Below are 16,140 nucleotides of genomic sequence, written 5' to 3' on the forward strand. Positions count from 1 at the left end.
GTCGTTTCTGCTACGAACTGTGTGTAAATTGCATAGATGCTTAAAGTACATATTCTCAGTATGATTGTATCATCAGTTGCTAACACAATTGGCTTAATAGTAAATTGGTCTAAACATATTTATAAGAAATCAAAGATAGACGGTAGCTGTTCAAGAAGCACAAAATGCTCCGACTATGAGAACTTTTTTTTCAAATTTTCGGTTTATTTTTCCAGTAAACGGCGATTGAAGGTTCAAACTGCAAAAACGGGCTAACAATCTGAACATTCTCACGGAATTAGATCTCTAGAGTAGACACAACCTGCCATTTTTCCATTTCGGGACATACACTCTGAAAACCAATGATAATCAGACCAATTTTTCTCGCCACTGAGACAGCTTTTTTAGGCTTCTTTGGGTAGTCAAAAACGTCTAGAAAAATTACACCCTAGGACATAGTTACTTCCCGCGCCTATACGTATGGTCGCAAAAATGAGGTTTTCATAGATTTGAGCTCTTGTTTGCACTCTTGACAACTCTGATAGGAAAACTCATATCTCATCTTTTACCTTCGGATCTTTCTCATAATAGTGCTGCTGGGTTCGAATCCATCTGCCAACAAGCTTCTCTCTGACTGTATAGCAAAGCGAGAAAAAATAATCACGCTCAGTTGCCACTTTTCTATCTTTCGCTTGGGTGTAATGCAAATGCCTGTTAAATGCTTCTTTGATTCCTGAGATATCCTCTACCTGTAAATTGATCATGTCATAGAAAAAGAGATTTACAAGAACACGGTTCAAGATTCAAACAATTTTTTGAACCTACCTGAGCAATACCTCGGACACTGATTTGCTTCTTCTTATCTTCGTCAGAAAGGGGTTTGGCCGACATGGTTTTCTGAAACCACAAAAAAATGAACTATGGAAATAAATTACAACTCAAGGGCGAACAGGAGCTTCACACTACTTTTGATACAAAAATGAATGACGTATGACAAAAAAAGCCCGCTGATAGATGTTAACTTGACGAATCTTTCTTTTTATCGTTCATAGGAGAATTTCGGCGCATAAATTGTAAACTTCTTATTCGTGAACGACAAAACATAAAAGACGAAAACTAATTTTACAGATCGAAAAAACTCAGATGAATCAAAATTCAGAGAATCTTACAAACTGGTCTCTTGTAAAACTTAGGTTTGCCTTTTTAGAAGTATGGTCCCGATACAAACGTCAACTAGAAGTATGGTCCTGGAAAGCTCCCAATGGTCCCATATAAAAACCAGACAAAAATTGAATATAGTAGCGAGTTTTTCCGAATTATTTGGACAAAAAATTGTGGCTACTAGACCTATTTCTTCCCAACCAACTTTTGAAAGCAAAATTTGAAAGAGGTAAATTAGGACAACTGAATTTATTTTAGGGTGGAATTATTACATAGACAATTTGCTGTCTTCAAAAAATACCATTTAATTGGTACTTCTGATTATTCCAATTCTGTTGAACAACTTAGCGGTTAATCTAACTGAAAAATTTCACAAATTTTAATGTTTTTAAAGCAAATCTTGACAGGAAACCTAACTAAAATGTGTCTACAATAATTTTGTCTACAGTAAATGTTGAAACACTAAAATTTAGACAATATCAAACACCAAGTGTGAAAGCATGCAGAAGTCGAGTTACGCTCTGTATATTGAAGAAAAACCTTCACAGCACAAATGAAATAGTCGCATGGCGACTTTCATGCTCGTTTAAAAAAAAGAACTCTTTAAAGCAAAATTTAAAAAATATAATGAGGCAAGTGTCAGTCAACTTCAGATTTAAATTACATTTTCACATTACGCAATTAATCATAGCAAAAAGAAAGTATTAAAAAGAAAATTCAATTCAGAGACAAACTCAAATGTTTGAACTCAAATAGGCTGTCAAGTGAACTCTTCCTTAAATAGTACACTATTTGAATTCATGATCTTTGGAAAAACATCAATGTTGCATAACAGAATTTCGACAAAAGTCATCATCAGTAGAATCTAAAAAAAAACAGATAAAACTGCTAACAGTACAGATAAAACTGCAATATGAACATGAGAGTTCTTCAGTTCTACTGATAATGACTTTTTGTCGAAAACGTTTTATGCAACATTGATGTCTTCAAATCAAGATCATATCTTCATATCACAATGCGCTCTACGATTGAAACAATTTGCATTCGGCTGTTCTAATTTTTTATCTTTGACATTTACGAGAAAAACCAGACTTACCAGACCAGACCACGATGCAAAAATTCAAATAGCATAACTTAATTTTTGTCGAAGAATCATAAACTAAGCAATCAGAACAAACAAAATTTCGCTGAGAAACCGTGAAGATATTGTCTTTAACAAGACTACACAGCGTCAGTCCATCTCTCAATCATGTTTGTTTATCGAGTCTGGTCCAGGGTTGTCAAGATCTTGACTTTTTTGAATCTTGATCTTGACTACCCAATCTTCATCTTCACACTTGACAAAAGTCAATGTTGACCTTGACCTTGATTCATGACTCCTCAACAAAATCTTGACCATAAAAATTATATCTAGACTCAATCATAATTTTTTCACTCTCATTATTTATTTTACGCTCTTTTCGATGGAACACCAACCAAACATAAAAATTATTTAGGAGGGAAAAACTCACAAAGTCCAGCCAATATATAGTAACCAAATGCCAAAGAGGCTTAACGATGAACTGAAAAAATGGACATTAAAAAAATAACTTGTTTTAAAGAGTGATGACCGATGACCTGGATGTCAGATGGTGATGTTTCTTCTTCAGAAAAACGTTCCGAGCGTGAATAGCAGGATCCATGCGACAAAGGAGAAAACTCTCGTAGATGTAACATTCGACCGGAAGTACATATCGACGGAAAATAAAGCTAGGTTCTAAAACGACTGGCCAACTTCTAAACAGAGCTCTACATGCTTTTCACCGTCTCTACCAAAGCCAGTTCTTTAGGTGGCCTTTCTAACATCGGGTCGACAAAAACGTTACTGTTCTCCGTCTTCGACCAGAACGCTCAAATTAACTTAATTACATGCAAAATTAGTGAGCTCATGGCTGGGTCTCAGTATCCCCAGACCACGAGGTCACTCCTAAAAACAGGGCTACTACTATTTGTTATATTACTATTGTTTTTGTTCAGTAGATAAAAATCATCATCTCCGCCGAAGATGGATCAGTCCTTTCCCCCAACTCCTAGCTTCTCATCGTAGTAAAATTAATTCAGATGTTAAATAAATTCAATTCAAGACATAACCGGGAAGCTAAAAGTTTATATAAAACAGTTTCAGTTCAAACCCCGAGACCCCTCTGGATTCCCGAATCCGGGGAAATAACGCCATTATCTTCTTTCCGGAAGGCTGTTTTTCTACCCTTCACCGTTGTTGTGAACGGCCTTGCAACGATTGTAGCGACACAATCGTTGCAACTCGGAGTTGTCTCTGCTAACTCTGCTTTTCCTTCGATTCTGATCTTCGATTTTTTCGTAGTTATCTTCGTCGCAACTATTGTTGTTCTGATTTTCTTTTGGTTTTCTTCCAAAATGGAAGTTTTTGCCGTTTCTCAGTAGTTCGACTTCTCAGTTCAAATTTTAAAAATTTCAAAATAACAGAATATCATGACCTTCACCGTTGGACTTATCGTCCCAATAAAGTCACTAATCCCTAAAAACTGTCAATTCGGAAGGTTAGCTGCTAACTATTCGAAATCTCCGAATCTGCATTTTTGTCAATTCTGGTCGAATGTCACATACTCCCCGGACATGGTACAGTGTCATCGAACAGAATTTACAAAATGCACGAAATTACTCTTATCCACGTCATATCGACTCACTGCAGATTATAATTGGCATCATACTACACTACTATAGCCTTCCAAATTCTTTCACTAATCTGTACTTTCGAGGATATGACTTAAGATAAAACATTTTTTCTGACTTCCAATGTCAATACCCTGATTTAAAGTTTTTTCTCCTAGGTTTTAAAAGGTGTTAGTTTGCAGGACAGTCCTGCCAACCAACAAGCTAAAATTATCCGATTATGCTTCTTTCCTTCGGAAATCTTGGTTGTTATTGTCCTGAATATTAAAATTAAGGAACTCTGTGGTTAGAAAGAACAATGAAACAAACTCCTTCTCCAAGAGATTATCCAAGTCTTTCATGTCACCACAAAATGATCAATTTTCCTAGTTGATTAAAAACAATCATGCAGGCTAGAATATTTAAATATACTCTTTACTCAAGCCTTTCTAAATAAATAGTGAGTGCCTATAAAGCCACTAACTAAAATGAAAATACAAATTTATAAATGCAACAAATTTTTTAATGCTCAAAACTCAACTAAATGTTTTCTTTCAGCTTTCAATTACAACTTGGTTGCTTAGTTTTTCACATCGTTAGCTATTCTGACGCTGTTGGAAGCAGTCCTCCAACACTTCTGCTCTTCTACCCTTTGTTTACAACAAGGTAGGGGATCCACGTTAGATTCTCTGTTCCTGCAGAAGCTGTTGTGGAGACACAACGTCACGTTTCTCTCCAAAACTTCTTTAAACACTTCTTCCTTCTCCCTTCCATTACAATCACTTGTCCTGTAGATTCTCTTTACAGCTGTGATCACTGCATTCCAATGAGTCACGAAAGCTCGCTTGAAAGCTCCTGACCCAATGTCCAGCTGATACACACATACACACTGTACACTCTGCCGTGCTTCGACATATGCTTCTTGGCATACTCGTACAACCATGCAGTCATGTTGGCTCTAAGCCATGGCATCAGTCGTCTCCTTGCCCATATCTTTTTCACTTCTAACGGAATGTTCTGAATCTTGCACATTGTCTCAAAAAGATCTAAATCTTTTAGACAATCCAATTTTTGCAATTGTTCGCGCGTTGGTGCCTCCTGTCCATTGTTCTCCCTCACATGAGCTTCCAGCCATCGTATCGCCATCATAAATCTCACTATCACTACTGTTATGGGCCGTGATGAATCTGGTAAACCCATGGAGAGCAGCTCTCCAGAGTCCCAGATCAACACCAGATTACTACATTCGGGGTACCACCATGTTTGCAGCAAGCAATGGCAAGGAAACTCGTCATGTGTCAACATGATGCTCCTCCAGTTACGCTTTCCCGAATCTTCCATTAGTTGTTCCACTTCCATTATCACTCGGTGGTCTTCATCATTCTCATCTACTGTATTGTAATCCGTAACGGTTGATCCTCTCTGTTTTTGTTTTTCAAAGTCACTGAAGTTCCCACTATCATATCCCATGATCTTCTTTCCCAGTATCGATTCCAACTCCTCGTTAGCTATCTCTGGAACTGCTGAGAACATTTTGCACAGTAACTCATATGATCTTTCGGACATTCTCGCAGATCTCACTTCGGACATGTAACTCATAAGATCTTTCGGACATTCTCGCTGATCTCACACACTTTGGCACTGAGAAGGCCTGATCCACGATCGTTCTCGTACTTTTCACATCCACAGCTACGAAATGCACTGGGTATCTGCTCTTGCACATTGGAGCTAAGGTCGATCCCACCAAATATCGCGCTCCCGATGGTCTGCGATAAGTTGCACTGTGTCTGATTTTCATTTCCGCCTCGATCGCTTCTCTCCATTTCCCTATGTGCTTTTGCTCAATCTGAAAATCTTCTTTAAACACTTCTTCCTTCTCCCTTCCATTACAATCACTTGTCCTGTAGATTCTCTTTACAGCTGTGATCACTGCATTCCGATGAGTCACGAAAGCTCGCTTGAAAGCTCCTGCCCCAATGTCCAGCTGATACACACATACACACTGTACACTCTGCCGTGCTTCGACATATTCTTCTTGGCATACTCGTACAACCATGCAGTCATGTTGGCTCTAAGCCATAGCATCAGTCGTCTCCTTGCCCATATCTTTTTCACTTCTAACGGAATGTTCAGAATCTTGCACATTGTCTCAAAAAGATCTAAATCTTTTAGACAACCCAATTTCTACAATTGTTCGCGCGTTGGTGCCTCCTGTCTACTGTTCTCCCTCACATGAGCTTCCAACACTCGTATCGCCATCGTATCGCCATCATAACTGCCACTATCACTACTGTTATGGGCCGTGATGAATCTAGTAAACCCATGGAGAGCAGCTCTCCAGAGTCCCAGATCAACACCAGATTACTACGTTCGGGGTAACACCATGTTTGCAGCAAGCAATGGCAAGGAAACTCGTCATGTGTCAACATGATGCTCCTCCAGTTACGCTTTCCCGAATCTTCCATTAGTGGTTCCACTTCCATCATCGCTCGGTGGACTTCATCATTCTCATCTACTGTATTGTAATCCGTAACGGTTGATCCTCTCTGTTTTTGTTTTTCAAAGTCACTGAAGTTCCCACTATCGTATCCCATGAACTTCTTTCCCAGTATCGATTCCAACTCCTCGTTAGCTCTCTCTGGAACTGCTGAGAACATTTTGCACATTAACTCATAAGATCTTTCGGACATTCTCGCTGATCTCACACACTTTGGCACTTAGAAGGCCTGATCCACGATCGTTCTCGTACTTTTCACATCCACAGCTACGAAATGCACTGGGTATCTGCTCTTGCACATTGGAGCTAAGGTCGATCCCACCAAATATCGCGCTCCCGATGGTCTGCGATAAGTTTCACTGTGTCTGATTTTCATTTCCGCCTCGATCGCTTCTCTCCATTTCCCTATGTGCTTTTGCTCAATCTGCAAAACTCCTGTGAACACTTCTACATTGATGGCCGTGACCATCTCATGTTTCTGTTCTAGATTCAATAGTGACTCTAAAGAACCAAGCATGCAGTAGAATCCTAGTGCAGTCACTAGATTCACCTCGGTTCCTCCATGACAATCTGCGATCAATTCCGTTTCCGTTTTTGCTTTCATCACAATGTTCCCAAACAATATTGTAACTGCTTGTGTTATCTCTCTAGAGTTTTCACGCAATCCAGACTTCCACAAATGTGACCTTCCAGTCCACAGACTTCTGCCAGGTCCATCAATTCATCCAAGTTGAATTTATGCATTCTCTTTTCGGGTTCGATTCGATTTGATTTGATGATTTGACTCAAGTGAGTAATTAAACGATCAATGAGGATCTAGAAAAGAGGTCACGAATATCACACTTGTCCATTTCACCTCAACGTCTCGTTAAAATTTATTTAAAACAGTCAGATAAAAAAATTTAGATCCTAAAATTTATTAAAATCACTCGGTCTCTAAAACTTTGGAATTCGATCTAAGATTGGACAGTCCAAACTTTGGATCTATTCCTAAGATCCTTATTCAGTTGTTCGTGGTCACTAACTCCTTCTTACCCAGGACCTTAATAACATAACACATAACATAACATAACACATATTTAGTATGACGCCCCCCTGTATGCCTCCTAAACTCAGGCTATACATAAGTTATAATTCTTATGCATGTATACTTGTATATTAGTATCAGAGAAGATTACGTGTATCAGCGCGGATAGTTCCCGTGGATGCAGTCTTCCTCTGTTCGGATCGGACAGTGGAAGCGAAAGCTCCTTCAATTCCCTTTCCACGAGGAAGTCTCTCAATCTCGTCAAGGACAAGACTAGATTTTCTGGATCCACGTGCCGCTTCTCCGTCGCCCGTGTTACTAAGAAGCATAGGTAATTTCCCGGTATCTGTGACGCCGCCGGAGGCAAAGCTGCTACGCCCCCTATTCCTGGTTTTTGCTTCCAGAGGAATTCTATTTTTTTTATATTCTCTCTTAAAATCTTGGCCTTCACCGTTTGACTAATCGTCCCAATAACGTCAATAATCTCTCAAAACTGTCAATTCGGAAGATTAGCTGCTAACTATTCGAAATCGCCGAATCTGCCTTTTTGTCCATTCTGGTCGAATGTCGCATACTACCCCGACAGCCCGGTCAATGTCCCCATTGAATCTCGCAATGTTCGTAAAATTGGTACAGTGTCATCGAACAGAATTTACAAAATGCACGAAATTACTCTTATCCACGTCATATCGACTCACTGCAGAATAAAATTGGCATCATACTACACTACTATAGCCTTCCAAATTCTTTCACTAATCTGCACTTTCGAGGGTATGACTTAAGATAAAACATTTTTTCTGACTTCCAATGTCAATGCCCTGATTTAAAATTTTTTCTCCTAGGTTTTAAAAGGTGTTAGTTTGCAGGACAGTCCTGCCAACCAACAAGCTAAAATTATCCTATTATGCTTCTTTCCTTCGGAAATCTTGGTTGTTATTGGCCTGAATATTAAAATTAAGGAACTCTGTGGTTAGAAAAAACAATGAAACAAACTCCCTCTGCAAGAGATTATCCAAGTCTTTCATGTCATCACAAAATGATCAATTTTCCTAGTTGATTAAAAACAATCATGCAGGCTAGAATATTTAAATATACTCTTTACTCAAGCCTTTCTAAATAAATAGTGAGTGCCTATAAAGCCACTAACTAAAATGAAAATACAAATTTATAAATGCAACAAATTCTTTAATGCTCAAAACTCAACTAAATGTTTTCTTTCAGCTTTCCATTACAACTTGGTTGCCTAGTTTCTCACTTGAGTTTTTGTCACACACATAAACCAATTCTGAGTTTTAATTTCTTCTCTTTCGTCACTTCTTTATTTCCTCTTTTTTTGTCGTTTAGAATTTCTAAAACTTCTAAATTCTTCTAATTTTCTTTCTTTTCGCATCTTGTTTTTCGGCCATTTGTCAATGCTCCATCTTCTCCTCCTACGGCATTGACTCTGCCTTTTCAGTTTCTGTGTCTTGCAACACATCGTTAGCTATTCTGACGCTGTTGGAAGCAGTCCTCCAACACTTCTGCTCTTCTACCCTTTGTTTACATCAAGGTAGGGGATCCACGTTAGATTCTCTGTTCCTGCAGAAGCTGTTGTGGAGACACAACGTCACGTTTCTCTCCAAATCTTCTTTAAACACTTCTTCCTTCTCCCTTCCATTACAATCACTTGTCCTGTAGATTCTCTTTACAGCTGTGATCACTGCATTCCGATGAGTCACGAAAGCTCGCTTGAAAGCTCCTGCCCCAATGTCCAGCTGATACACACATACACACTGTACACTCTGCCGTGCTTCGACATATGCTTCTTGGCATACTCGTACAACCATGCAGTCATGTTGGCTCTAAGCCATGGCATCAGTCGTCTCCTTGCCCATATCTTTTTCACTTCTAACGGAATGTTCAGAATCTTGCACATTGTCTCAAAAAGATCTAAATCTTTTAGACAACCCAATTTCTACAATTGTTCGCGCGTTGGTGCCTCCTGTCTACTGTTCTCCCTCACATGAGCTTCCAACCATCGTATCGCCATCGTATCGCCATCATAACTGCCACTATCACTACTGTTATGGGCCGTGAAGAATCTAGTAAACCCATGGAGAGCAGCTCTCCAGAGTCCCAGATCAACACCAGATTACTACGTTCGGGGTAACACCATGTTTGCAGCAAGCAATGGCAAGGAAACTCGTCATGTGTCAACATGATGCTCCTCCAGTTACGCTTTCCCGAATCTTCCATTAGTGGTTCCACTTCCATCATCGCTCGGTGGACTTCATCATTCTCATCTACTGTATTGTAATCCGTAACGGTTGATCCTCTCTGTTTTTGTTTTTCAAAGTCACTGAAGTTCCCACTATCGTATCCCATGAACTTCTTTCCCAGTATCGATTCCAACTCCTCGTTAGCTCTCTCTGGAACTGCTGAGAACATTTTGCACATTAACTCATAAGATCTTTCGGACATTCTCGCTGATCTCACACACTTTGGCACTTAGAAGGCCTGATCCACGATCGTTCTCGTACTTTTCACATCCACAGCTACGAAATGCACTGGGTATCTGCTCTTGCACATTGGAGCTAAGGTCGATCCCACCAAATATCGCGCTCCCGATGGTCTGCGATAAGTTTCACTGTGTCTGATTTTCATTTCCGCCTCGATCGCTTCTCTCCATTTCCCTATGTGCTTTTGCTCAATCTGCAAAACTCCTGTGAACACTTCTACATTGATGGCCGTGACCATCTCATGTTTCTGTTCTAGATTCAATAGTGACTCTAAAGAACCAAACATGCAGTAGAATCCTAGTGCAGTCACTAGATTCACCTCGGTTCCTCCATGACAATCTGCGATCAATTCCGTTTCCGTTTTTGCTTTCATCACAATGTTCCCAAAAAATATTGTAACTGCTTGTGCTATCTCTCTAGAGTTTTCTCGCAATCCAGACTTCCACAAATGTGACCTTCCAGTCCACAGACTTCTGCCAGGTCCATCAATTCATCCAAGTTGAATTTATGCATTCTCTTTTCGGGTTCGATTCGATTTGATTTGATGATTTGACTCAAGTGAGTAATTAAACGATCAATGAGGATCTAGAAAAGAGGTCACGAATATCACACTTGTCCATTTCACCTCAACGTCTCGTTAAAATTTATTTAAAACAGTCAGATAAAAAAACTTAGATCCTAAAATTTATTAAAATCACTCGGTCTCTAAAACTTTGGAATTCGACCTAAGATTGGACAGTCCAAACTTTGGATCTATTCCTAAGATCCTTATTCAGTTGTTCGTGGTCACTAACTCCTTCTTACCCAGGACCTTAATAACATAACACATAACATAACATAACACATATTTAGTATGACGCCCCCCTGTATGCCTCCTAAACTCAGGCTATAGATAAGTTATAATTCTTATGCATGTATACTTGTATATTAGTATCAGAGAAGATTACGTGTATCAGCGCGGATAGTTCCCGTGGATGCAGTCGTCCTCTGTTCGGATCGGACAGTGGAAGCGAAAGCTCCTTCAATTCCCTTTCCACGAGGAAGTCTCTCAATCTCGTCAAGGACAAGACTAGATTTTCTGGATCCACGTGCCGCTTCTCCGTCGCCCGTGTTACTAAGAAGCATAGGTATTTTTCGGTGTCTGTGACGCCGCCGGAGGCAAGGCTGCTACGCCCCCTATTCCTGGTTTTTGCTTCCAAAGGACTTCTATCTTTTTATATTCTCTCTTAAAATCCGCTGCTAACGCTGTCCTAAAACTCATGTCTGCTATGATTGCTATCGCACATGTTCCATTTGTGAGTATGAAATCGCTGTCCGTTAGTATTATTCTTCTTGAATATTCATTTGGTAAAATAAAATAAGACTCAACTACCCTATCTATGTCCGGTTTCTTAGGGTCCTCGCCTGTTTCCGCTTCTAAATCTCCTGTCTCTCTTGCTATTCATAATTTTCTTTAAATAAAATTTCAGTGTGGGTAAGTCCTACCCCCACTCCCCAGACAAAAATATCCGTAGACCTCCCCGTCGATCGCATACCGGATATGAAGTCGAGGTTGGAAACCGGAAAGAGAAGTTGCCCTTCCTGGGCAGCCCAGGAAGGATCCTCTCGTTCGGTTTTTATGTATTTCATGCTTCCACGATCTACATCTTGAATCGTGACACTGGTCTCCTTTGGGTCCGACGTCATTTCGTTCAGCCATTGCAAGACACATAAATTCGTCAAGTTTTGTTTATATGACGGCTGTTGCTCGTCATCGACCCACTCCTCGTTGTGATCATCGATTATGTCAATGTCCTGTGACACACAGTTATTTCTTCTAGACCCACTACTTCTTCCCCTATCTTCTTTAGGTCTATCCTGTCCCCTACAAAATCGTCGCCGTAAGGGTTATATCTTTTTCTGGGTCTCGTCCTGTGATTCTGTCGAGTCTGTATCGTGAACGGAAGATCCGGTTCCAAGTTCATGGGAACCTACCTTTGTTCAGGGCCTTGCCACTCCTCTTCTGCGTAGGGTAAAGTTTCATCGTCTGCTTCCTCTATGACTTCATTTCCGTCGTTCGTTTCCCTGGTGCCCTTCTCGTTGACCTCACAAGCAGGGTCCATCATTAGATAATCCCCTTCTTCCATGTCTGCAGGTATACACCAGTCTTCTGTCGATGGATTGTGTGGCTTAATGTTTTCGTAATGAGCGGCTCCGCCAGTACTCAGTCTATAGAAGCGTCCCTCCTGGTGCACCTCCGTAATCATGAAGGGTCCCTTCCACTTTTTTAGAAGCTTTTTCGTTCCTTTCGGTGGTATGACGTTCTGAAATACTCATACGTAGTCCCCTACCCTAAGCTCCCATCACCTTTGGAAGATATCTGTCCCAATCGGTCATGTACCTGGAACAATATACCCTCAGCATCGACACTAACGATAGAGTTGCAGCAACAATATTGCGTTATACTTGTATAGGACTTTGTCTTCATCTCTTCTCTTGCAAGCCACAATCCCGTCCTTGTTCAAGTATAACCTCCCCTCTTTCTCCATAAAATACTGTCTCAGAATGCGGTAACTGTCTTCCTCGAGGTCTCCTTTGTCCGGAGAACCATTTTCGATCCATCTTTTCAGGTTGCTTGTCATGTGGTCATTTTTCTGCGCTCTTAGTAGATCCGAGAGTCTGTATCTCGCCTTTAAGTACGTCTTCATGACCCTCATCTGACTATTCAGCTCATTGGGCTGATGCGTATCTTCTTCAATCTTAACGCACCAAATCTTTGCCAATGGCTGTGTTTCCTGTTCGAATGGCTGAAGATCAGTCCTGACTACCTCTTTTTGTGGTAACAGACTCATCAAACGTTTCGATACCGCTATTGTTTCCAGATCATCCGCTGCGTTATCAAAGAATCTTTCACCTGGTATGAGGTAGCGATCACTGACAGTTCCAATCCCGAGCTCGAGTTCCTGTCTGAGTAGGTGTCAACTCCTGAGTTTCGGGAATTGTCGTCTATTGAAGAGTCTGTGACGGAGTCTGCATCATCTCCTGGGTTAGTTCTGTGCTTTCTTGGCATCCATCTGAACTCCCCGGACGAAACTTTATTCTCCAGGTCCTGTTTCTCCTCAGGAACTTTTTCATCTATATCAGACTCCCCGGATCAACTTCCTTGTCCCGGTTGTTGATCATGAACTCGCCGGTTCTTCTCACCGTTCGTCTCCCCGGACAAACAATCTTGCACCAGGTTTCGTTCAACCTTCTCACTTTCTTTATCCTGGTCCACAAAGGTAACGGTTTTCTTCTTTTGCGTATCGTTCTCCTGTTCTTTCCGGCCGTATAAAGTACTGGTTAAAACCTCGTGTGGTTTTGAGGATACTAGTTGCTGAACTATTGTCCTACAATCCCTCTCGTTTTCTTTGTGTTGTCGTCTGGACGGCATGATCTTCACCTTCGCACTAACTGCCAGTGATGCCACTGCTGCTGCCCACTCGGGGTCATCTCTGGTCACTTCTCTCTCTAACAATCCACCCAGCATCCGCATCACTTGCGGTGCGACCTGCACCGCTCCATCCAATAATGAGAGGCTGTTAATCTTCATGCGAGAGAGTTCCTGCTGGACCAGGTTCGAGCGCTGCAACAGATCCAAGGGCACCGGGTCCTTCTTGGATAAGATCTTTATCTCGGCTGCTCTCTCCACAGGCAACTCAGGATGTCCTGGAATTGGATGTCCAGACTTGTCCAACCATCTTGTTAAGGGAAGCGCTTCATAAGTTTCTTTGTCCAGAAACGAGAATCCTTCCTTTTTTTCTGCCTGATTGGCTTGCTTCTTTTCCAATCTTCCATAGAACTCGGTTTTCTTGCTGAGGCTGTCAGCATTCTGGTGTTTTTCACGCATCCTGTGCTCGGTTATCATGTGGTAGCCATCTAATCTCACTATCCATCTTCCTATATAACTCTGATCCATCGAGTATGTCTTCAGCCAGGATAACCCCTTTTGTCCACGCGTAACTTAAAGGGAGCGCTCCCCAAGTATGCGCGGTACTTTTCCAAAAATGTGACTACTGCAAACATTTCTACTTTTGGTGCACCATATTTCATCTCAGTGTCACTTAACACCTTACTGTCATATGCTATGGGACGGAGAACGGTTCTCCCATTCCATTCTTGCTCCTGATGCAGTATTCCCGAGATGGCTACTACTGATGCGTCTGTGTCAAGAACATACATGCACTTTTCAGTAGGCATGCCTAGCACTGGCGCCCCGCACAGCTCGCGCATTATGTTCTCAAAGGCCGTTTGAGCTTCATCGCTCCATTCGAATTTTTCCCCTTTGTTGCGCATCAGCTTCTGCATCGGATACACCTTGTCTGCATATCCTTTTATGAACTCACGGTAGTAGTTGACAAACCCTAGGAAACTCATAAGCTGTGTGTCCATTCTGGAAGCCTTCCATGTCAACACAGCTCCTACTGCTTCCGGGTCCGGCCTCACACCATGCCTGTCCACCATTCTTCCTAGGTACTTGATTGAATCCCTAAGGATTTCACACTTCGATGGTTTGCATTTCAAGCCTGCTCTTTTCATGCATCCAAAGACCTCATCAAGCCGATCAATGTGGTCTTCCAGGGTCGGTGTTGCTATGACTAAATCATCCACGTAACACATCACAAGATTCCCGTACTTCTTTGTCACTCTGGTCAAAGCTTGAGCCATCAGTCTTTGAAAAGTGGCCGTTGCGTTGCACAAGCCGAAAGGCATCCTCTTCTACTGGTACAACCCCATTTCGCACGCGAATCTGGTCTTTTCTCAATTCTTTTTCCGCAGAGGGACATACCAGAAGGCAGAACCCAAGTCCGATGTGGTGAAGAACTTGGCATCACCAAGTTTAGAGAGGCTCTCGTCTATTCGCGGTATTGGGTACGCATCTTTTATTGTTACCGCGTTCAAGTGATGAAAGTCGCAACAAAACGTAAACTGCCCCCTTTTTTTCGCCATTACTACTTCGCAAGCCCATGGCAATTTCGAGGGTTCTATCATGTCGTTTTCGAGCATCATTTCTATTTCCGCTCGGCACGCTTCCGTTTTAGGTGGCGTCATTCGTCTTGCGCCTTCCCTATGGGGAACGGCGCCTTCCTCTAGTTCAATTTCGTGTTCGACGAAATTACAGCAACCGATATCTGCCTTATGTTTTGAAAATACATCCGCGTTCCGATTTAAAACCTCCCGAAGTAGTTCGAAATCTCCCTCGCCTATTTTCCCTTTTAAGTGTTCTGTCTCTGGCAAAACCGGTTTGTCAGACTCTAGTTCATATAACGAGGGGCGTTCCGGAAAATTCGAGCAGGTCGATGAGCCCTCGTCGGTTTCTGACTTCATTGAAAACAATTGATGAATAGATTTTAATTCATTGATCCTTTTTAAAATTTTATCTTTTTTGGCATGATAAGGACAGTTTTTCACACTATATTTCTTCAAGTTTTGTGTCTCCTCATAGTCGGTCTTCATCGGCAAGGCGTCACCAAGTTTCTCTCCACGCTGGATTGAAACCGTGGGGTCCAGTGTGTTCAATAACACACTGACAAACAGTCCGCTTCGCGTTAACGAGAAACTCCGGCCTAAAATCACCGAACTCTGACTATTTGGATTTGGTACTAAGCAAACCTGTTTACTATCACTTAACGAAATTAAGTTTCTCATTCTAAAAATTGCTACTAATGCTTGTCCCGGCTGTAGTTTTAAGTTTCTGTCTAAAAAAATTGGTACCTTGTTTTCGTCTGTTATTATTCTGTTAATTAGTTTCTTAACATACTTCCGATCCGAGTTCCTAATCCTTATTACACCGTTTTCAAGTCAATCGTCACGTCAAAATTCCTGACAAAATCTCTGCCCAAGATGAATTGGTCGGCGCTGTCCAAATTCTCCACCACCAGGAAGCTCATCCAAAGATCCCGTCCGTCCATATGGAGGACCGTTATTGGTGTTCTTCCGGCTACGTAAATCGCTCCTCGATTGGCTGCAGCCAGTTTGAGATTCGTCGGAATTAGATCTTCCCTCGTGAAGCCGAATCTTCCCCAAGTCTTTATTGGCATCACACTCACAACCGCTCCTGTGTCCAGAAGCCCTGTGACTCCGATTTTCTTTCCGTTGGTGTCGAGCAGATGTGCAGTCACATCTGCTTCGTATCCAATGTGTACTGCATCTTGCTCCATCATGGCGTCATGACCTATCCTGCGGACTTTGAGTTCCTCTTCACCCAAATAGATCTGTCCTATCTGGTCACTGTCTGTTGTTACACATGTCCTAGTGTAGATACTGATTCCATCCACGTTCAGCATCTT

The 16,140-nt window shown here is 41.5% G+C and overlaps 1 protein-coding gene across 1 annotated transcript in view; it reads right to left on the reverse strand.

Annotated features, from left to right (window-relative positions):
• The window catches only part of LOC134840763 (glycogen phosphorylase-like), a 428,033-nt gene that overhangs the window by 16,505 nt on the left and 395,388 nt on the right, over positions 1–16,140 (reverse strand). The window contains exons 2-3 of the mRNA XM_063856790.1: positions 801–876; positions 549–724 (exon numbers count right to left, since the gene is read on the reverse strand). Coding sequence (XP_063712860.1) covers positions 549–724; positions 801–870 — 246 coding nt within the window. The 5' untranslated portion in view covers positions 871–876. The remainder of the gene's footprint in view (positions 1–548; positions 725–800; positions 877–16,140) is intronic.

Source organism: Symsagittifera roscoffensis, chromosome 2, assembly GCF_963678635.1.
Source record: "Symsagittifera roscoffensis chromosome 2, txSymRosc1.1, whole genome shotgun sequence".
Classification (NCBI taxonomy): Eukaryota; Metazoa; Xenacoelomorpha; order Acoela; family Convolutidae; genus Symsagittifera; species Symsagittifera roscoffensis.